At 38.4% G+C, this 23,004-nt stretch overlaps 1 protein-coding gene and 1 long non-coding RNA gene across 2 annotated transcripts in view; one reads left to right on the forward strand and one right to left on the reverse strand.

Annotated features, from left to right (window-relative positions):
• The window catches only part of LOC133635137 (uncharacterized), a 146,217-nt gene that overhangs the window by 92,215 nt on the left and 30,998 nt on the right, over positions 1 to 23,004 (reverse strand). The window lies entirely within an intron of this gene.
• adcyap1r1b (adenylate cyclase activating polypeptide 1b (pituitary) receptor type I) overlaps positions 1 to 23,004 on the forward strand; it is a 77,431-nt gene that overhangs the window by 31,674 nt on the left and 22,753 nt on the right. The window contains exons 2-3 of the mRNA XM_062027966.1: positions 7,165 to 7,288; positions 20,321 to 20,423. Of these exons, the coding sequence (XP_061883950.1) occupies positions 7,196 to 7,288; positions 20,321 to 20,423 (196 nt within the window). The 5' untranslated portion in view covers positions 7,165 to 7,195. The remainder of the gene's footprint in view (positions 1 to 7,164; positions 7,289 to 20,320; positions 20,424 to 23,004) is intronic.

Consider the following 23,004-nt stretch of genomic DNA (forward strand, 5'->3'; position numbering starts at 1 on the left):
TCTCTTAAGGTGTTTGGTTTTTCTGAAGGGTTTGTTCTCCTAAACGGTTTGGTTCTTATAATGAGTTTGGTTCTCTTGAAGAGTTAGGTTCTCCTAATGGGTTTGGTTCTGCCAATGGGTTTGGTTCTCCCAAAGGGTTTGGTTTTCCTGAAGGGTTTGGCTTTACTGAAAGGGTTTGGTTCTCTTAAAAGGGTTTAGTTCCTCTAAGTGTTTTAGTTCTCCTAAAGGGTTTGGTTGTCCTAAGGGGTTTAGTTCACCTACATGATTTAGTTCTCCCGAAGAGTTTGGTTCATCTAGAGTTTGGTTCTCCTAAAGGGTTTGGTTCTTATAACGAGTTTGGTTCTCTTGAAGAGTTAGGTTCTCGTAATGGGTTTGGTTCTTCCAATGGGTTTGGTTCTCCTAAAGGGTTTGGTTCTCCTAAAGCATGCTGTTTTCCTGAAGGGTTTGGCTTTACTGAAAGGGTTTGGTTCTCCTAAATGGTTTAGTTCCTCTAAATGATTTAGTTATCCTAAAGGGTTTGGTTCATCGATAATTTGGTTCTCCTAAAGAGTTTGGTTCTCCTAAAGGATTTAGTTCACCTACATGATTTAGTTCTCCTGTAGGGTTTGGTTCATCTAGAGTTTGGTTCTCCTACAGGGTTTGGTTCTTCTAAGGAGTTTGTTTCTCCCAAAGAGTTAGGTTCTCCTAATGGGTTTGGTTCTGCCAAAGGGTTTGGTTGACCTGAAGAGTTTGGTTCTCTTAAGGTGTTTGGTTTTTCTGAAGGGTTTGTTCTCCTAAACGGTTTGGTTCTTATAACGAGTTTGGTTCTCTTGAAGAGTTAGGTTCTCCTAATGGGTTTGGTTCTTCCAATGGGTTTGGTTCTCCCAAAGGGTTTGGTTTTCCTGAAGGGTTTGGCTTTACTGAAAGGGTTTGGTTCTCTTAAAAGGGTTTAGTTCCTCTAAGTGTTTTAGTTCTCCCAAAGGGTTTGGTTTTCCTAAAGGGTTTACTTCACCTACATGATTTAGTTCTCCCGAAGAGTTTGGTTGATCTAGAGTTTGGTTCTCCTAAAGGGTTTGGTTCTTATAACGAGTTTGGTTCTCTTGAAGAGTTAGGTTCTCGTAATGGGTTTGGTTCTTCCAATGGGTTTGGTTCTCCTAAAGGGTTTGGTTCTCCTAAAGCATGCTGTTTTCCTGAAGGGTTTGGCTTTACTGAAAGGGTTTGGTTCTCCTAAATGGTTTAGTTCCTCTAAATGATTTAGTTATCCTAAAGGGTTTGGTTCATCGATAATTTGGTTCTCCTAAAGAGTTTGGTTCTCCTAAAGGATTTAGTTCACCTACATGATTTAGTTCTCCTGTAGGGTTTGGTTCATCTAGAGTTTGGTTCTCCTACAGGGTTTGGTTCTTCTAAGGAGTTTGTTTCTCCCAAAGAGTTAGGTTCTCCTAATGGGTTTGGTTCTGCCAAAGGGTTTGGTTGACCTGAAGAGTTTGGTTCTCTTAAGGTGTTTGGTTTTTCTGAAGGGTTTGTTCTCCTAAACGGTTTGGTTCTTATAACGAGTTTGGTTCTCTTGAAGAGTTAGGTTCTCCTAATGGGTTTGGTTCTTCCAATGGGTTTGGTTCTCCCAAAGGGTTTGGTTTTCCTGAAGGGTTTGGCTTTACTGAAAGGGTTTGGTTCTCTTAAAAGGGTTTAGTTCCTCTAAGTGTTTTAGTTCTCCTAAAGGGTTTGGTTTTCCTAAAGGGTTTAGTTCACCTACATGATTTAGTTCTCCCGAAGAGTTTGGTTCATCTAGAGTTTGGTTCTCCTAAAGGGTTTGGTTCTTATAACGAGTTTGGTTCTCTTGAAGAGTTAGGTTCTCGTAATGGGTTTGGTTCTTCCAATGGGTTTGGTTCTCCTAAAGGGTTTGGTTTTCCTAAAGCATGCTGTTTTCCTGAAGGGTTTGGCTTTACTGAAAGGGTTTGGTTCTCCTAAATGGTTTAGTTCCTCTAAATGATTTAGTTCTCCTAAAGGGTTTGGTTCATCGATAATTTGGTTCTCCTAAAGAGTTTGGTTCTCCTAAAGGATTTAGTTCACCTACATGATTTAGTTCTCCTGTAGGGTTTGGTTCATCTAGAGTTTGGTTCTCCTACAGGGTTTGGTTCTTCTAAGGAGTTTGTTTCTCCCAAAGAGTTAGGTTCTCCTAATGGGTTTGGTTCTTCCAAAGGGTTTGGTTGACCTGAAGAGTTTGGTTCTCTTAAGGTGTTTGGTTTTTCTGAAGGGTTTGTTCTCCTAAACGGTTTGGTTCTTATAACGAGTTTGGTTCTCTTGAAGAGTTAGGTTCTCCTAATGGGTTTGGTTCTTCCAATGGGTTTGGTTCTCCCAAAGGGTTTGGTTTTCCTGAAGGGTTTGGCTTTACTGAAAGGGTTTGGTTCTCTTAAAAGGGTTTAGTTCCTCTAAGTGTTTTAGTTCTCCTAAAGGGTTTGGTTGTCCTAAAGGGTTTAGTTCACCTACATGATTTAGTTCTCCCGAAGAGTTTGGTTCATCTAGAGTTTGGTTCTCCTAAAGGGTTTGGTTCTTATAACGAGTTTGGTTCTCTTGAAGAGTTAGGTTCTCCTAATGGGTTTGGTTCTTCCAATGGGTTTGGTTCTCCTAAAGGGTTTGGTTCTCTTAAAGCATACTGTTTTCCTGAAGGGTTTGGCTTTACTGAAAGGGTTTGGTTCTCCTAAATGGTTTAGTTCCTCTAAATGATTTAGTTCTCCTAAAGGGTTTGGTTCATCGATAATTTGGTTCTCCTAAAGAGTTTGGTTCTCCTAAAGGATTTAGTTCACCTACATGATTTAGTTCTCCTGTAGGGTTTGGTTCATCTAGAGTTTGGTTCTCCTACAGGGTTTGGTTCTTCTAAGGAGTTTGTTTCTCCCAAAGAGTTAGGTTCTCCTAATGGGTTTGGTTCTTCCAAAGGGTTTGGTTGACCTGAAGAGTTTGGTTCTATTAAGGTGTTTGGTTTTTCTGAAGGGTTTGTTCTCCTAAACGGTTTGGTTCTTATAACGAGTTTGGTTCTCTTGAAGAGTTAGGTTCTCCTAATGGGTTTGGTTCTTCCAATGGGTTTGGTTCTCCCAAAGGGTTTGGTTTTCCTGAAGGGTTTGGCTTTACTGAAAGGGTTTGGTTCTCTTAAAAGGGTTTAGTTCCTCTAAGTGTTTTAGTTCTCCTAAAGGGTTTGGTTTTCCTAAAGGGTTTAGTTCACCTACATGATTTAGTTCTCCCGAAGAGTTTGGTTCATCTAGAGTTTGGTTCTCCTAAAGGGTTTGGTTCTTATAACGAGTTTGGTTCTCTTGAAGAGTTAGGTTCTCCTAATGGGTTTGGTTCTTCCAATGGATTTGGTTCTCCTAAAGGGTTTGGTTCTCCTAAAGCATGCTGTTTTCCTGAAGGGTTTGGCTTTACTGAAAGGGTTTGGTTCTCCTAAATTGTTTAGTTCCTCTAAATGATTTAGTTCTCCTAAAGGGTTTGGTTCATCGATAATTTGGTTCTCCTAAAGAGTTTGGTTCTCCTAAAGGATTTAGTTCACCTACATGATTTAGTTCTCCTGTAGGGTTTGGTTCATCTAGAGTTTGGTTCTCCTACAGGGTTTGGTTCTTCTAAGGAGTTTGTTTCTCCCAAAGAGTTAGGTTCTCCTAATGGGTTTGGTTCTTCCAAAGGGTTTGGTTGACCTGAAGAGTTTGGTTCTCTTAAGGTGTTTGGTTTTTCTGAAGGGTTTGTTCTCCTAAACGGTTTGGTTCTTATAACGAGTTTGGTTCTCTTGAAGAGTTAGGTTCTCCTAATGGGTTTGGTTCTTCCAATGGGTTTGGTTCTCCAAAAGGGTTTGGTTTTCCTGAAGGGTTTGGCTTTACTGAAAGGGTTTGGTTCTCTTAAAAGGGTTTAGTTCCTCTAAGTGTTTTAGTTCTCCTAAAGGGTTTGGTTTTCCTAAAGGGTTTAGTTCACCTACATGATTTAGTTCTCCCAAAGAGTTTGGTTCATCTAGAGTTTGGTTCTCCTAAAGGGTTTGGTTCTTATAACGAGTTTGGTTCTCTTGAAGAGTTAGGTTCTCCTAATGGGTTTGGTTCGTCCAATGGGTTTGGTTCTCCTAAAGGGTTTGGTTCTCCTAAACAATGCTGTTTTCCTGAAGGGTTTGGCTTTACTGAAAGGGTTTGGTTCTCCTAAATGGTTTAGTTCGTCTAAATGATTTAGTTCTCCTAAAGGGTTTGGTTCATCTATAATTTGGTTCTCCTAAAGAGTTTGGTTCTCCTAAAGGATTTAGTTCACCTACATGATTTAGTTCTCCTGTACGGTTTGGTTCATCTAGTGTTTGGTTCTCCTACAGGGTTTGGTTCTTCTAAGGAGTTTGTTTCTCCCAAAGAGTTAGGTTCTCTTATGGGTTTGGTTGACCTGAAGAGTTTGGTTCTCTTAAGGTGTTTGGTTTTTCTGAAGGGTTTGTTCTCCTAAACGGTTTGGTTCTTATAACGAGTTTGGTTCTCTTGAAGAGTTAGGTTCTCCTAATGGGTTTGGTTCTTCCAATGGGTTTGGTTCTCCCAAAGGGTTTGGTTTTCCTGAAGGGTTTGGCTTTACTGAAAGGGTTTGGTTCTCTTAAAAGGGTTCAGTTCCTCTAAGTGTTTTAGTTCTCCTAAAGGGTTTGGTTGTCCTAAAGGGTTTAGTTCACCTACATGATTTAGTTCTCCCGAAGAGTTTGGTTCATCTAGAGTTTGGTTCTCCTAAAGGGTTTGGTTCTTATAACGAGTTTGGTTCTCTTGAAGAGTTAGGTTCTCCTAATGGGTTTGGTTCTTCCAATGGGTTTGGTTCTCCTAAAGGGTTTGGTTCTCCTAAAGCATGCTGTTTTCCTGAAGGGTTTGGCTTTACTGAAAGGGTTTGGTTCTCCTAAATGGTTTAGTTCCTCTAAATGATTTAGTTCTCCTAAAGGGTTTGGTTCATCGATAATTTGGTTCTCCTAAAGAGTTTGGTTCTCCTAAAGGATTTAGTTCACCTACATGATTTAGTTCTCCTGTAGGGTTTGGTTCATCTAGAGTTTGGTTCTCCTACAGGGTTTGGTTCTTCTAAGGAGTTTGTTTCTCCCAAAGAGTTAGGTTCTCCTAATGGGTTTGGTTCTTCCAAAGGGTTTGGTTGACCTGAAGAGTTTGGTTCTCTTAAGGTGTTTGGTTTTTCTGAAGGGTTTGTTCTCCTAAACGGTTTGGTTCTTATAACGAGTTTGGTTCTCTTGAAGAGTTAGGTTCTCCTAATGGGTTTGGTTCTTCCAATGGGTTTGGTTCTCCCAAAGGGTTTGGTTTTCCTGAAGGGTTTGGCTTTACTGAAAGGGTTTGGTTCTCTTAAAAGGGTTTAGTTCCTCTAAGTGTTTTAGTTCTCCTAAAGGGTTTGGTTTTCCTAAAGGGTTTAGTTCACCTACATGATTTAGTTCTCCCGAAGAGTTTGGTTCATCTAGAGTTTGGTTCTCCTAAAGGGTTTGGTTCTTATAACGAGTTTGGTTCTCTTGAAGAGTTAGGTTCTCCTAATGGGTTTGGTTCTTCCAATGGGTTTGGTTCTCCTAAAGGGTTTGGTTCTCCTAAAGCATGCTGTTTTCCTGAAGGGTTTGGCTTTACTGAAAGGGTTTGGTTCTCCTAAATGGTTTAGTTCCTCTAAATGATTTAGTTCTCCTAAAGGGTTTGGTTCATCGATAATTTGGTTCTCCTAAAGGGGTTGGTTCATCGATAATTTGGTTCTCCTAAAGGATTTAGTTCACCTACATGATTTAGTTCTCCTGTAGGGTTTGGTTCATCTAGAGTTTGGTTCTCCTACAGGGTTTGGTTCTTCTAAGGAGTTTGTTTCTCCCAAAGAGTTAGGTTCTCCTAATGGGTTTGGTTCTTCCAAAGGGTTTGGTTGACCTGAAGAGTTTGGTTCTCTTAAGGTGTTTGGTTTTTCTGAAGGGTTTGTTCTCCTAAACGGTTTGGTTCTTATAACGAGTTTTGTTCTCTTGAAGAGTTAGGTTCTCCTAATGGGTTTGGTTCTTCCAATGGGTTCGGTTCTCCCAAAGGGTTTGGTTTTCCTGAAGGGTTTGGCTTTACTGAAAGGGTTTGGTTCTCTTAAAAGGGTTTAGTTCCTCTAAGTGTTTTAGTTCTCCTAAAGGGTTTGGTTCTCCTAAAGCATGCTGTTTTCCTGAAGGGTTTGGCTTTACTGAAAGGGTTTGGTTCTCCTAAATGGTTTAGTTCCTCTAAATGATTTAGTTCTCCTAAAGGGTTTGGTTCATCTATAATTTGGTTCTCCTACAGAGTTTGGTTCTCCTAAAGAGTTTGGTTCTCCTAAAGTATTTAGTTCACCTACATGATTTAGTTCTCCTGTAGGGTTTGGTTCATCTAGAGTTTGGTTCTCCTACGGGGTTTGGTTCTTCTAAGGAGTTTGTTTCTCCCAAAGAGTTAGGTTCTCCTAATGGATTTGGTTGACCTGAAGAGTTTGGTTCTCTTAAGGTGTTTGGTTTTTCTGAAGGGTTTGTTCGCCTAAACGGTTTGGTTCTCCTAATGGGTTTGGTTTTCCAAAAGAGACTTTGGTTCTTCTGAAGGTTTAAGTTCTCATGAAGAGTTAGGCTCTCATAAAGAATTTAGTTCACCTGAAGAGTTTGGTTCTCTGTCAGTGTTTGGTTCTCCTAAAAGGTTCAGTTGTCTTGAAGGTTTTGGTTCTCCTAAATACCAAATGCCGCTGCTATTTGGAATGCAACAAAATGAACCGATCCACATGTTTGACCTGAACTGCTCTACTTGTTTGTTTTACAGTTGTTACATCTATTTTACATCTTAACTTATCTTTGCTTGTATTCATATGTGTACCTAACCTCTGTTCTTATTGTGTTTGGTTCTCGAGGTTTTGGTTTCCCCCATGGGATTTGCTACTTTGGTCTGCTGGAACAACTCCAGCGTTTCATCGTTTTTTTGTTGCAGCTTTCATGTTGACATTTTACTTCCTAGTTTTTACTAGCTTAACTGTTCCTCCGGCTCTGGTAGCTAAGACCAAGTGGATTTGTGGTTTCTCATCACACATTCTGATCCTGTCTTTTTGTTCTCGTTCCTTATTGTCATCTCGTCTTGTTTTTGTCATTCGATCGGTCAATCAGACTTTGGGAAGATGTCAGAGTAGAAACTGTAAACATTTTCAGCTTCAACTTAACGTTTTCTTTCTTCCACAATTTCTGGTCTGGTTCAGATCCCGAGGTGAGCTGACCTTAGTCCTCGTCATGCCGAGAAGGAAACTACCGGAAAAGAATCACAAAATGTTGCCTGCTCACTTCAGCCTGATGTTCTTCACCTCCTTACTCCTCTTGATACTGGTAAGAACTTTATTATTCCTCTAATTTTGATGTAGTTTCTTGTAGTTTTTATGTAGTTATAGTACTTGTAGTAGTGTACTTGTAGTTATGGTACTTGTAGTAATGTACTTGTAATTTATTGTAGTTGTCGTACTTGTAGTAGTGCACTTGTAGTTTATTGTAGTTATGGTACTTGTACTAATGTACTTGTAATTTATTGTAGTTGTCGTACTTGTAGTAGTGCACTTGTAGTTTATTGTAGTTATGGTACTTGTAGTAATGTACTTGTAATTTATTGTAGTTGTCGTACTTGTAGTAGTGCACTTGTAGTTTATTGTAGTTATGGTACTTGTAGTAATGTACTTGTAATTTATTGTAGTTGTCGTACTTGTAGTAATGCAATTGGAGTTTCTTGTAGTCGTAGTTCTTGTAGTAGTGTGCTTGGAGTTTCTTGTCGTTGTAGTACTTGTAGTAGTGTACTTGTAGTTTTAGTATTTGTAGTAATTTACTTGTAGTTGTAGCAATTGTACTTGTAGTTTTTATGTAGTTATAGTACTTGTAGTAGTGTACTTGTAGTTATGGTACTTGTAGTCCTGTACTTGTAATTTATTGTAGTTGTCGTACTTGTAGTAGTGCACTTGTAGTTTATTGTAGTTATGGTACTTGTCAGAGGTGTGGACTCGAGTCACATGACTTGGACTCGAGTCAGACTCGTGTCATGAATTTGATGACTTTGGACTCGACTTGACAAAATGTAAAGAGACTTGCAACTCGACTTAGACTTTAACATCAATGACTTGTGACTTCACTTGGACTTGAGCCTTTTGACTTGACATGACTTGCTACTTTCCCCAAAACCCAAAGATTAAAAAGTTATTTGGGAGCGCGCCGCTCCGTATTTTTCATTTTCTTCGTCTGTGTCTATCAGCGTGTTGTTCCTGTCAGCTGGTGTGCTCTCAGTACAACAGCCAATCAAATTAGATATACGCTGTTTTCATCACACAGCTCTCATCCAATCAAATTGCAGGACAACCAATGAAGAAGAATTGTAGAACAATGCGGCAGTGAGAAACAATTATGCCAAAGTTAATTTCGTTCGGGTATTAAAACTACGACTTGGTCAACAAAAAACGAATTGCCCTATGCAAATCATGCAGTTCGAATATTATAGACGGAGACGTAACAACTTCCAACTTCGTTCGACATTTGAAGATGCTCAAAGAAGGGTAAGTTTTGAATGTAAGCTAACGTTTATTGGCTAAGTAACGTGACTTTTATTTGCTGTGTAGTTAAATCAGTGAGGCTGTAAACTCACTGCTAACGTTATAACCATAGACATCTTATAAGGGTACGCAGCATCGCGCGCTACTGCCTACAGGCGCAGACGAGACGCGGGGCCGCCATCTTGGAGTGGTGATCCGCTCCACTAGTGCAATTCATTTGGCAGGAGCAATGAACTGTCAGCGCATTTAATTCATTTTACCTCACTGAATACCACTGATTTTCACGCGCTTTTTTGTTATATGTGTAGCTATGATAAAGGACACATGTTTTGGAGTGTTTTATTATTCATAGTTTGCTTAACAGTAATATAATATTCTTATACGCTATAAGTGACCAGACGTCCGAGATCAAAACTGGGAATATAATCCCAGAGAAAGGGGGAAAAAACGGTCAGCTATTAGAATAATTGAAGAAACAATATGATTAGGTTATATATACATGCGTATATCCTACATTAACAATGTATGAATACATTAGATATCTATATATCTTATAGACTGTATCTCTGTTGCTGCAGCAGCAGAGAGTTTATTCTGTCTTGACACTTTGTGTTGATATTTTGTATTACATTCTTCCCTTAAATGATCATGTTTACAGTGATTGTTAAATATGTATTTTTTATGTATGTCGCTTTGGATAAAAGCGTCTGCCAAATACTTAAACATAAACATATATAAACACCTGGAAGTCATTATATCAGTTAAAACCACCAATCTGTTTCACTGGATTCAGAATAAAACCAAATTCTGTCTTACTCAACAATGTTAGTATTTGAATATTGTTACTTGAAGACTTATTCCTGGTTACAATTATACTGTTAAGAAAGTATTGTCTTATATTTTGCCTAAAATGAGAATGCATCATAATCAGTGGCGGCTGGTGAATTGTGTTTTAGGTGGGGCTGAAAGTTTGTAAACCAAACCCCTGTAGGGGCGTCATCCTCCCCCAGAAGATTTATTTGTGATTTTCACATACAAATATTGAAGATCTTTGCTCCTTCTCAACTCTGAGGTAATATTATTTTCATAAAATACAACCAATAGTACATTAATGTTAAATCTTACTTGTGATAGGTAATCACCCGATTCCTATTTTCAACAGTCCGCTCATACGAGTAGGAAAACGCTGAACACCATCTTTGTTTTCTACCTGTCAACTGTCAGTTTAGGCTGTTCGCCGGCTCCTCATCACCACTTCAAGATGGCGGCCAAATTGCTCGTGTTACAGCAGCCAATGCTGCGTCTACTTATAAGATGTCTATGGTTATAACGTCATTGCAAACACGGCAATCTGTTGCGTCCACTACAGTTCGCTACCTTATTCATACTTTTTGTCAAGTGATTATTTTTAAGCAGGTTTGCATGAGGTACCTACACATAGCGTTACGTTACTCAATGTATCACACACAGTAACGTAACGTTAGACGGCGGTCAGCAGCACCGCGTATTTTAGCCACCTACAAAAAGACAAACATAGTCAAATAAAGGTCAGTTAAAATGTATACTATATTAAGAATATGTGTACATATTGCATAGGGCCCTGACATCTAAAAAGTACAACTCTGTTCATTGTTTTGTTCATGTTTTTGTTATGTTTTTCATGTGTACGCACACATCAACACACACACAGTATGAGAAGAGATCAATGAGATAAGGTAAGAACAGGATAGAAGCAGCTGTGGGACTAGTTACAATGCAATATGCCATGGAAATACATTGTTAACACTTTTGTGCAAATAAGTACAGTTGCACTTGTTTTTTCAAATGTGTTCATTCTGTAAAGGAATTAGTTAAATGTTTAAAATGACTGGATAATAGTGCTATTATGAAGTGCAATGTCAGCACTATTTTTTTTCCTGCAATTTCAAATGCACTTGTTTTAATAAATAAATACAGCGTTTTAAAAGCATACACAATCTGTGTAAATATATTAGTCTGTGGTTAAAAGGACTTGAAAGGACTCGAAATTCAAAATGCAGGACTTGGGACTTGACTTGAGACTTTCCAGTCTTGACTTTGGACTTGACTCGGGACTTGCCTGTCTTGACTCGGGACTTGACTCGAGACTTGAGGGCAAAGACTTGAGACTTACTTGTGACTTGCAAAGCAATGACTTGGTCCCACCTCTGGTACTTGTAGTAATGTACTTGTAATGTATTGTAGTTGTCGTACTTGTAGTAGTGCAATTGGAGTTTCTTGCAGTTGTAGTTCTTGTAGTAGTGTGCTTGGAATTTTTTGTCGTTGTAGTACTTGTAGTTTCGGTACTTGTAGTTTTAGTATTTGTAGTCATTTACTTGTAGTTGTAGCAATTGTACTTGTAGTTTTTATGTAGTTATAGTACTTGTAGTAGTGTACTTGTAGTTATGGTACTTGTAGTCGTGTACTTGCAATTTATTGTAGTTGTCGTACTTGTAGTAGTGCACTTGGAGTTTCTTGTAGTTGTAGCACTTGTAGCAGTGTACCTGTAGTTTCTTGTAGTTTTAGTGCTCCTAGTGGTGTACTTGCAGTCTTTTGTAGTTGTAGTAATTATAGTAGTGTACTTGTAGTTGTTATGTAGTTACTGTATAGTACCTGTAGTAGTGTGTACTTGTAGTTTGTGGTTGTTGTAGTACTTGTAGTAGTGCACTTGTAGTGTATTGTAATTAAAATGTTTTTATTGATTATTTTATTGAAGACAAGCTGCTTGAGGTGTAAAGGAGGAAAGTGTTGAACGTTTAGAGACTTACTAAGCAGTCTCCTTTGCTGCCTAATGTTCTGTGACTAATTGAATCATATCTGTCATCGTTTTTTTCACATCTAATTAGGTCACGGACATCACCATGACTGTGTATAGTCAATACTGTACGTATAGATGTGTGTCAAGCCTGCTAGTGTTACACGTTCTGTACAGCGCATCCGGAAAGTATTCGCTGCGCTTCACTTTTTCTGCATATTTGTCACAGCCTTATTCCGAAATGGAAAAAAAAAAAAATTTTGTCCTCAAAATTCTATCAACAACACCCCATATTGACAATGTGGAAAGTAGTTTGAGGAAATTTGGCAAATGTATTAAAAATGAAAAACTAAGAAATCCCATTTACATAAGTATTCACAGCCTTTGCTATGAAGCTCAAAAGTCAGTCCAACTGATCGGCCTTGAGATGTTCCTACAACCTAATTGGAGTCCAAATTCAGTCGGTGGGACATGACTTGGAAAGGCACAGTTTACATATAGAAGGGCCCAGACTGAGTGAAGCGCTGTGAATACTTTCTGGATGCACTGTATAGGTATTAGGGTTGTACGGTATACAGGTATTAGTATAGTACCGCGATACTAATGAATCATATTCGGTACTATACCGCCTCAAAAAAGTACCGGTCCCCCCAACCCCCCTCCCCCGTTTACCAGCATAGGAGCATGTTCGGCAGCGCACAATCACAGAGTACTTACAAGTGTGTGGACAGAAAAGGGAGAACGGACGCATTTTGGCTTAAAAACTAAAGATAAAGGTGAAGTTATAACACTGAAACGCCCTCAGGAAGAGGTGCTTCTAAATCACTAATCCTCGTCTCCATGGCAACAAATAAAGTACGTTTCTCACAAGTATCATCCCTGCAGGACGAGGAATAGCTAAACATGCTTCACTACACACCGTAGCTCACCGGCGTCAAAATGTAAACAAACGCCATTGGTGAATCTACACCTAACATCCACTGTAATGATACCAAGTACAGGAGCGTATCTTGTTGATATTACTATGATTACATCGATATATTTTGGCATCACAACATCTTCTTTCATTTTTTGTTTTTTTTAAATATAAGGTTTATGAACTCAGGAAATATGTCCCTGGACCCATGAGGACTTTGAATATGACCAATGTATGATCCTGTAACTACTTGGTATCGGATTGATACCCAAATTTGGGGTATCATCCAAAACTAATGTAAAGCATCCAAACAACAGAAGAATAAGTGGTTATTACATTTTAACAGAAGTGTAGATAGAACATGTTGAAAGAGAAAGTAAGCAGATATTAACCGTAAATGAACAGGTAGATTGATCATTCATTTTCTACCACTTTTCCTTAATAATTTTGGCAAAATAATAGAATGATAAATGACACAATATGTTACTGCATATGTCAGCAGACTAAATTAGGAGCCTTTGTTTGTTTACTTACTACTAAAAGACAAGTTGTCTTGTATGTTCACTATTTTATTTAAGGACAAACTTGCAATAAGAAACATATCTTTAATGGGCAGTAATATTTTTTGTTAAAATAAAGCCAATAATGCAATTTTTTTGTGGTCCCCTTTATTTGGAAAAGTACCTAAAAGTATCAAAATACATTTTGGTACCAGTACCAAATTTTGGTATCGGGACAACACTAATAGATATAAAGTATTTATCATATTTGTGGAAAAAAAAGCCCTGATATGACCCGTACATCATTTTTATGTTAGATTGCATACGATACAATGTAATGCATCACACAATTCCAGTTGTTTCATTACGGCACGTCCGAAAAGGAGTAGGAAGAAGCAGATCTTATTTAATCCTACCCCTTTTCAAACCATAGCAATTTTATCCAATGTCCTTGTTCTCTGTAACAGAACAGTGAACAAATAAATAATAAATAAATAATATACCATAGTAAGCATACACATATTAAATACATAAATAATCTTTGTCTCAAAAAAAACCCCCAAAAAATAAAATTGTATATATCCATCCATCCATTTCCTACCGCTTGTCCCTTTTGGGGTCGCGGGGGGTGCTGGAACCTATCTCAGCTGCATTTTGGCGGAAGGCGGGGTACACCCTGGACAAGTCGCCAACCTCATCACAGGGCCAACACAGATAGACAGACAACATTCACACATATATACAGTATATACATATATCTATATATATATATATATTAGGGCTGCAACTAACGATTAATTTGATAATCAATTAATCTGTCGATTATTACTTCGATTAATCGATTAATAATCGGATAAAAGAGACAAACTACATTTCTATCCTTTCCAGTATTCTATTGAAAAAACCCAGCATACTGGCACTATACTTATTTTGATTATTGTTTCTCAGCTGTTTGTACATGTTGCAGTTTACAAATAAAGGTTTATAAAAAATGTAAAAAAATAAAAAAATAAAAAAAATAAAAAAATTGCCTCTGTGCATGCGCATAGCATAGAGCCAACGAATCGATGACTAAATTAATCGCCAACTATTTTTTATAATCGATTAGTTGTTGCAGCCCTAATATATATATATATATATATATATATATGTATATATATTATTATTGCAGCCCTAATATATATATATATATATATATATGTATATATATATATATATGTATATATATACATATATATATATATATACATATATATATATATATATACATATATATATATATATATATATGTATATATATATATATATATATATATATACATATACATATATATATACACATATATATATACACATATATATATATATATATATATATATATATATATATATATATATATATATATATATATATATATATATATTAGGACTGCAGCTAACGATTATTTTTTATAATCGATTAATCTGTCGATTATTGCTTCGATTAATAATCGGATAAAAGAGACAAACTACATTTCTGTCCTTTCCAGTATTTTATTGAAGAAAAAAAACAGCATACTGGCACCATACTTATTTTGATTATTGTTTCTCAGCTGTTTGTACATGTTGCAGCTTATAAATAAAGGTTTATTTAAAAAATAAAAAATAAAATAAATAAAATAAAAAATAGAAAATTGCCTCTGCGCATGCGCATAGCATAGATCCAACGAATCGATGACTAAATTAATCGCCAACTATTTTTATAATCGATTTTAATCGATTAGTTGTTGCAGCCCTAATATATATATATATATATACATATATATACATATATATATATATATATATATATATATATATATATATATATATATATATATATATATATATATATATATATATATATATATATATATATAAAAAGGAAAATAAATATTATTTGAACACAGACATAATGTAAAAACATGAAACAAAGTCCACAAAAATGTTTTGATTGAGGTAAATAAGTATTTGATCCCCTACCAAGCATGAGGATGAGGAGTTCTTGCCAAAGCCAACCACTAACTGACATGAAAGTACTTTTTATTTACAGTCAGACATACTTTCAGTGTTTTTATAGTCGTTTTCTTCATCTAGAGTCCAACAAAAGCAAACATTAGTCCTCAATCAGCGTTATGTTTACACTACTGCATCAACAAGGTTCTCTCTCCTGGCAAATCTCCAACGCTCAACGAGCGACTGTTTGTCCTTGACGTCAGGGAGCTCAGACAATATATATTAGTCATGTGTCGTCAGGTTTCCATGGTGACGCCACAACAAAGATGGAGAAGTCACCTCACACATAGCACAACACAGCTGCGCCGCCCGGGAAAGCCTGTCAGGATGCGACTTCCTGGTGCGGAGTCCCGGGGATCACGGCGGGCGCTGGTCCCAATTGTGTTGAGGCCGCAGAGGGGAAATAATGCTCTTTATGTGTGTGTGTGTGTGTGTGTGTGCATATCTCAACAGATGGTATGGTCCAATGTTAAAAGTCTAAATATAAGTTTGCTTTGTTTTCACTGGAGAGCTCAGTGAGCGCGGCAGCTGCCTCAGCATGCTTCAACTTTCTTAAAGCCTGGACCATTTTGACACGGAATAAGAAATACCTGATTAATTAAACGTGTGCATGTGCATGACGTACACCAGACCTGGGCAAATTAAGCCCCGGGGGCCACATGCGGCCCGTTAAGCTTTTCAGTCTGGCCCGCCAGACATTCCCCAAATAATATTTTTTTAGATCTTTAAGATGGAAAGTGTAGCTGCCATTATGATGTGCAGTGATGTTTTCTAATGACCGCAAGTCTTCAACTATACAAAGTATTTCAATGGTTGGAATCTGCGCTTATGGATGATATACTAGTTACTATGGTAATCTAGTTAGTTACTATGGTCATCTAATTAGTTATTATGGTAATCTACGTCACAGCAGCTCAGACGAGGCACCAAGCAGTGTGGGCGGGAAGCGTTTCCACAGACGCGGAAGGAGCTTTTCACAACAAAGTTCTAAAGCTAAGTGATATATCAGATTGTCGGTGGGTTTATTTTGTACCCTTCGCGTTCATATTTCACTGTTTGTTGCATTTTTGTTGCGTTTCACTTGATTGTAAAATATATCATTCATATTTTGTCCATATTCAATGTTTTATCGTTCATAGAAAAATGTAAAATTCCATTATGTTTTTTAAGGCGGTCTGTCATAACGTTTTTAGCATTCAATCAGACATTATTGTGAAGTTTTGTATTAGTGTCCCTAAAAATAGATATACCGGCCCCCAGACACATTTTTTTCTCTAAATGTGGCCCCCGAGTCAAAATAATTGCCCAGGCCTGACGTACACGCATGATAATGGTATGAAAGTCAATACTTTAATAATAATTATAGATTAATGTATTTTTTTTATTTTATTGTATTTATGTTTTTTATTTTATTGTATTTTATTTTGAGTATTCATGGATGTAATTATATATGGTGCGAATCCTTTAATTATATAATAAACATAATATATGATCGGTAGGTCATGAGTTCAAACCCCGGCCGAGTCATACCAAAGACTATAAAAATGGGACACATTACCTCCCTGCTTGGCACTCAGCATCAAGGGTTGGAATTGGGGGTTGAATCACCAAAAATTATTCCTGGGCGCGGCCACTGCTGCTGCTCACTGCTCCCCTCACCTCCCAGGGGGTGATCAAGGGTGATGGGTCAAATGCAGAGCACACCACTTTTCCTTAATAATTTTGGCAAAATAATAGAATGGAAAATGACACAATATGTTACTGCATACAGTATGTCAGCAGACTAAATTAGGAGCCATTGTTTGTTTACTTACTACTAAAAGACAAGTTTTCTTGTATGTTCACTATTTTATTTAAGGACAAGATTGCAATAAGAAACATATTTTTAATGTACCCTAAGATTTTTTGTTAAAATAAAGCCAATAATGCAATTTTTTTGTGGTCCCCTTTATTTAGAAAAGTATCGAAAAGTACCAAAAAGTATCAAAATACATATTGGTACCGGTACCAAAATATTGGTCATACCAAAGACTATAAAAATGGGAGCCATTACCTCCCTGCTTGGCACTCAGCATCAAGGGTTGGAATTCAGAATCAGAATCAGAATAGTTTTTATTGCCATTGTTTGAGAACGGGTTCACAAACTAGGAATTTTTCTTGGTGCAATCGTGCGACATAAAACACATATAACACATATTTGGTATAAAAAGAGCTGTGACTGAGCTATCAGATAGACTTAGAAGGGATTCAAGGAATTCAAGGAGCTGCTGTTAGGAGTTCTTGTTCATTTGCCTGATGGCCGAGGGGAAAAAACTGTTCAGGTGGCGGGAGGTGTGGGGTCTGGATGGAGCGTAGTCTCCTGCCTGAGGGGAGAGGGGAGAATAGTGTGTATCCAGGGTGAGAAGAGTCGGCTGTGATCCGACCCACACGCCTCCTGGTCCTGGAGGAGAACAAGTCCTGGAGGGATGGGAGCTCGCAGCCAATCACCTTCTCAGCAGCACGTACGATGCGCTGCAGTCTATTCTTATCCTGGACTGTGGCGCCGGGGAACCACACTGTGATGGAGGAGGTCAGGATGGACTCTATGATGGCTGAGTAAAACTGCACCAGCATCTCTGTCGGCACCTTAAGTTTCCTCAGCTGCCGCAGGAAGTACATCCTCTGCTGGGCCTTCTTGATGAGGGAGCTGATGGTCAGCTCCCACTTGAGGTCCTGGGTGATGGTGGTGCCCAAGAAACGGAAGGAGTCCACAATGGGGACGGGGGTGGGAGAGTCAATCAGGGTGAGGGGGGATGGTGGGGCTGTGACTTTCCTGAAGTCCATGATCATCTCCACTGTTTTCTGGGCGTTCAGCTCCAGGTTATTGAGGCTGCACCAGGACGTCAGCCGGTCTACCTCTCTCCTGTAGGAGGACTCATCGCCATTCGAGATGAGCCCGATGAGGGTGGTGTCATCCGCAAACTTGAGCAGTTTTACGGATTGGTGACTGGAGGTGCAGCAGTTTGTATACAGGGAGAAGAGCCAGGGGGAGAGTACACAGCCCTGAGGAGTACCAGTGTTTGTGGTTCGACTGTCCGAGACAATCTTCCCCAGCCTTACGTGCTGTCTTCAGTCTGTCAGGAAGTCATTAATCCAACTGCAGAGGGAGTCGGGCACGCTGAGCTGGTAGAGCTTGTCTCGTAGCAGTCCAGGGAGGATGGTGTTGAAGGCAGAGCTGAAGTCCACAAACAGGATCCTAGCATAGGTTCCTGGGGAGTCCAGATGCTCCAGGATGAAGTGGAGGGCCAGGTTCACTGCATCATCCACAGACCTGTTGGCTCTGTAGGCGAACTGCAGTGGGTCCAGGAGGGGGGCGATGATGTCCTTGAGGTGGGGCAGGACCAAGCGCTCAAAGGACTTCATGACCACAGACGTCAGCGCGACCGGCCTGTAGTCATTTAGTCCTGTGATCCGTGCTTTCTTGGGGACAGGGACAATGGTAGAGGTCTTAAAGCAGGACGGCACGCGGCATAGCTCCAGAGAGGTGTTAAAATGTCAGTGAAGACAGGAGCCAGCTGGTCCGCACAGTGTCTGAGAGTGGAGGGGGAGACACCGTCCGGCCCGGGGGCCTTCCGCGTATTCAGCTTCAAGAACTGCCGGCGTACATCCTCTTCTTTAATGGAGAGGGTCTTTACAGTCTTATTGTGTTTTTGGAGTCCTGTGATGTCATTGGAGTCCTTTGAGTCCTTTAACTCCTTTAATGATGTGCTGGCATTGGTGGGGAGGGTGATGGTGGGGGGAGCATGGCTTTGATGAGCTGAAGGCCGTTCATGACGACAGTAATGTGTGTTGAGGCCCTGAGCGAGAGTCCGGTCATTCAGGGCCTGGGGGGTTTTGGGCTTATAGTTCGTAAGGGCCCTTAGACCTCTCCAAACTGCCGCAGAATCATTGGAGCGGAACTGTTCCTGTAGACGGTTAGAGTACACATATTTAGCTTTCTCCACTTCCCTGGTGAAGTGGTACTTCGCTTCTCTGTATGTACTTCGGTCCCCGCTTCTCCACGCAGCCTCCTTATTTTGCGCAGCTGTCGGAGCTTGGGTGTGAACCAGGGCTTGTCGTTGTTATAACAAACCCTGGTGCGCGTTGGAATGATGCGCGCCTCATTGAACTGTATGTATGAGGTCACAGTGTCCGTATACTCGTCCAGATTGTTCGTGGCCGCTCCAATTGCCTCCCAGTCTGTCGTTTCCCAGCAAGCACGCAACTCGTCCACAGACTCGGCGGTGAAACACTTAATGTTCCTCATAACAGGTTTAGCCAGTTTCAGTCTCTGTCTGTATGAAGGGATTAAGTGCACCATCACGTGATCTGATAGTCCAAGAGCAGCGCGCGGGACTGCATGAAAAGCCTTGCTCAGTGTAGTGTAGCAGTGATCCAGCGTGTTCTCCTCTCTGGTCGGGCATTTAATTAACTGTCTATACTTTGGTAATTCCTGGCTCAAATTTCCCTTGTTAAAGTCACCAAGCACGATAACAAGAGAGTCAGGAAAAGACCGTTCCACATGTAAGATCTGTCCTGCGAGCGCGCGCTGAGCGTCACGCACGTCCGCGCCGGGCGGGATGTAAACAGCCACGAGAATGAATGAAACAATCTCACGCGGTGAGTAAAAGGGCTTACAGTGGATGAAATAATATTCCAGAGAGGAACAACAGTGTCTAAAAATGACAGTCACGTCTGTGCACCAGCTATTGTTGATAAAGAAGCATAGTCCCCCGCCTCTTTTTTTGCCAGAGAGCGCCGCGTCTCGGTCCGCGCGGAGGAGATGAAAGCCCTCCAGTTGAAGCGCGCTGTCCGGGACACTTGCGCTCAGCCAAGTCTCCGTGAAGCACAACACACATGATGAGGAGAAGGAATTGGGGGTTAAATCACCAAAAATTATTCCCGGCGCGGCCACTGCTGCTGCTCACTGCTCCCCTCACCTCTCAGGGGGTGATCAAGGGTGATGGGTCAAATGCAGATGATGATTTCACCACACCTAGTGTGTGTGTGTGTGACAATCATTGGTACTTTTTTTTTAGTATAATTGTCAGAATAATTGTATCTAGGATATCACAAAACTTTGTGTTTCCACGAGTTCCCGGCGAGCAGACAAAAGCTGTCTTTGATCTTACCAAGCAAAAGGCTTGTAAAACTCCCACTGTGTAGGATGTGAAGCGACATGAAGGTGTCGGTTTCTCTGATCTATTGTAATCCACAGGAAGATCTTGTCTTGACCCGAGATCTACAAAGCGGAGAGGAAGCAGGACCTGACGCAAGCTCCAGGCATCTTTTCTTTGAACTGTTTTGTGACTGAGGGCAACGGCTGTTTACGACCCCCCCTCCCTTTAAACAGCTGTTGCCATGTAATCAGGGAAAGTCCAAATAAAAGAGGAGGCGTGCAACCTTTCGTCAGAGCGTGGGACGACACTGTACAAGAGAGTACAGGTGTTTATTGAACATGATCAACTAGCATAGCAACACCCAGTGGCAAGGAGGTTATCTATTGGTGTGATGGAGTTTAAAAAGAAGCAAAGCTGCGACTTCTCATACTTTCATGAAACTATTTTGTGTGCTTTCTCTATTTTACAGCTTCCAAGCCAGCAGGTCCTCTCCAACTGTGTCACCAGGAGGGAGAAGGACAAATGTTTGGAAATGATGGCTTTGAACGACCCTGGAAATGATTCAGAATTTGGTAAGTATTTTACTTTGTAGTACGGACGTGTCATTTGTATTATGTATTTGTCTTTAATCTCATTTTGAAATTGTTAAAGAGCAAATAATCGACCAAAAGGAATATCCAATTAGCAGGTACACATCAGTATCGAGCCTTGAGTATTATACTGATATTGATCAAATACGATATCAGCACAAATTATACATACTGAAATGTTTTTGTCGTGTGGAAAGTTATAACAGGTCTGATCAAGTGAAATTAATTCGAACAGAGAACAATGTTAATATGTAATAAATAATAATGTTCATACAGACAGCCATCAGACTGTATAACGCATATGTTCCTTTTTGACTGTACTTAAATGTATAATGTATTTATATTATTCACGTGTGAATAATGCTGTATAATAGACTGTATGTATATTATTCACATGTGAATAATGCTGTATAATAGACTGTATTTATATTATTCACGTGTGAATAATGCTGTATAATAGACTGTATTTATATTATTCACATGTGAATATTGCTGCGTAATAGACTGTATTTATATTATTCACGTGTGAATAATGCTGTATAATAGACTGTATTTATATTATTCACATGTGAATAATGCTGTATAATATACTGTATTTATATTATTCAGAGACTTAGACTTAGACTTCCTTTTTATTGTCATTCAAATTTGAACTTTACAGCACAGATAAGAACGGAATTTCGTTACATAAGCTCATGGTAGTGCAGGATAAAAAAGCAATAAGGTGCATATATAAATAAATAAATATATATAAATAATATATAAATATATATAAAGAATAAATAAATACATAGATTACTGTACAGATAAATATATTGCACTTTCTCACATGCGTCCACGTTTATCAGCATTATTCATATGTGAATAATGCTGTATAATAGACTGTATTTATATTATTCACATGTGAATAATGCTGTATAATAGACTGTATTTATATTATTCACATGTGAATAATGCTGTATAATAGACTGTATTTATATTATTCACATGTGAATAATGCTGTGTAATAGACTGTATTTATATTATTCACATGTAAAAAATACCCAAGTGTTTATTGTCTATTGTGAGCGAACTGTGGTGCTGAATTTCCCCCAGGGATCAAGAAACTACTTTCTATCCTATTCTATTCTATGAAAAACACTATCCTATTTATTGTTAACCAGACATATCGTCTATCCAGCAATTACATTTTGAGTTGCTGGATAACCTAAGGGGATGATTTCACCAAAATAATTTAAGATATCTTCGATATGGAAGAACATCTTGCGCCACTGCATTTCATTTTAGTGCACCGTTTCAGTCAGTCTGCCACGCTAAAAAGTGGGTTCCGTCATCTAGATCGCACTGGAAGACTTTTGATTGATTGAGAAGTTTATTGACATCTTAAAGGATTTAATCCATGTAATGCTTTAAAAAGACAAATGGATGGCACAAAAAGCCAAAAGGCTTGTTTCCATTGTGGTCCATTAAATATCCATCACATTTGATTCATTCAATAATAAAAGATATATAACCTGTATTAAAAAAAATACATAAAAAATTTATAAATTATGTAAATATACACAGTATACATGTCAGGTGATTTTGAATATAAAATATATACAAAAAATGGGGGGGGGGGGGTATATACACTATATACATGACACTATGTACATGACTATGCACATGTTGACTCCAAAAGTGTGCAAAACAGAATGAGAAAATATATATACACTATGACCACATATAAATATATATACACTATGACCACATATAAATATATATACACTATGACCACATATAAATATATATACACTATAACCACATATAAATATATATACACTATGACCACATATAAATATATATACACTATAACCACATATAAATATATATACACTATGACCACATATAAATATATATACACTATAACCACATATAAATATATATATACACTATGACCACATATAAATATATATACACTATGACCACATATAAATATATATACACTATGACCACATATAAATATGTATACACTATGACCACATATAAATATATATACACTATAACCACATATAAATATATATACACTATGACCACATATAAATATATATACACTATAACCACATATAAATATATATACACTATAACCACATATAAATATATATACACTATAACCATATATAAACACTATGACCACATATAAATATATATACACTATAACCACATATAAACACTATGACCACATATAAATATATATACACTATAACCACATATAAATATATATACACTATAACCACATATAAATATATATACACTATGACCACATATAAATATATATACACTATAACCACATATAAATATATATACACTATAACCACATATAAATATATATACACTATAACCATATATAAACACTATGACCACATATAAATATATATACACTATAACCACATATAAATATATATACACTATGACCACATATAAATATATATACACTATGACCACATATAAATATCGTCGTCGTCGTCGTCGGCGGTCACTCGAAACGAGTATGACTGTCCTCCAAGGGATGTTAGGGTGGATT

This window comes from Entelurus aequoreus, linkage group LG19, assembly GCF_033978785.1.
Source record: "Entelurus aequoreus isolate RoL-2023_Sb linkage group LG19, RoL_Eaeq_v1.1, whole genome shotgun sequence".
Classification (NCBI taxonomy): Eukaryota; Metazoa; Chordata; class Actinopteri; order Syngnathiformes; family Syngnathidae; genus Entelurus; species Entelurus aequoreus.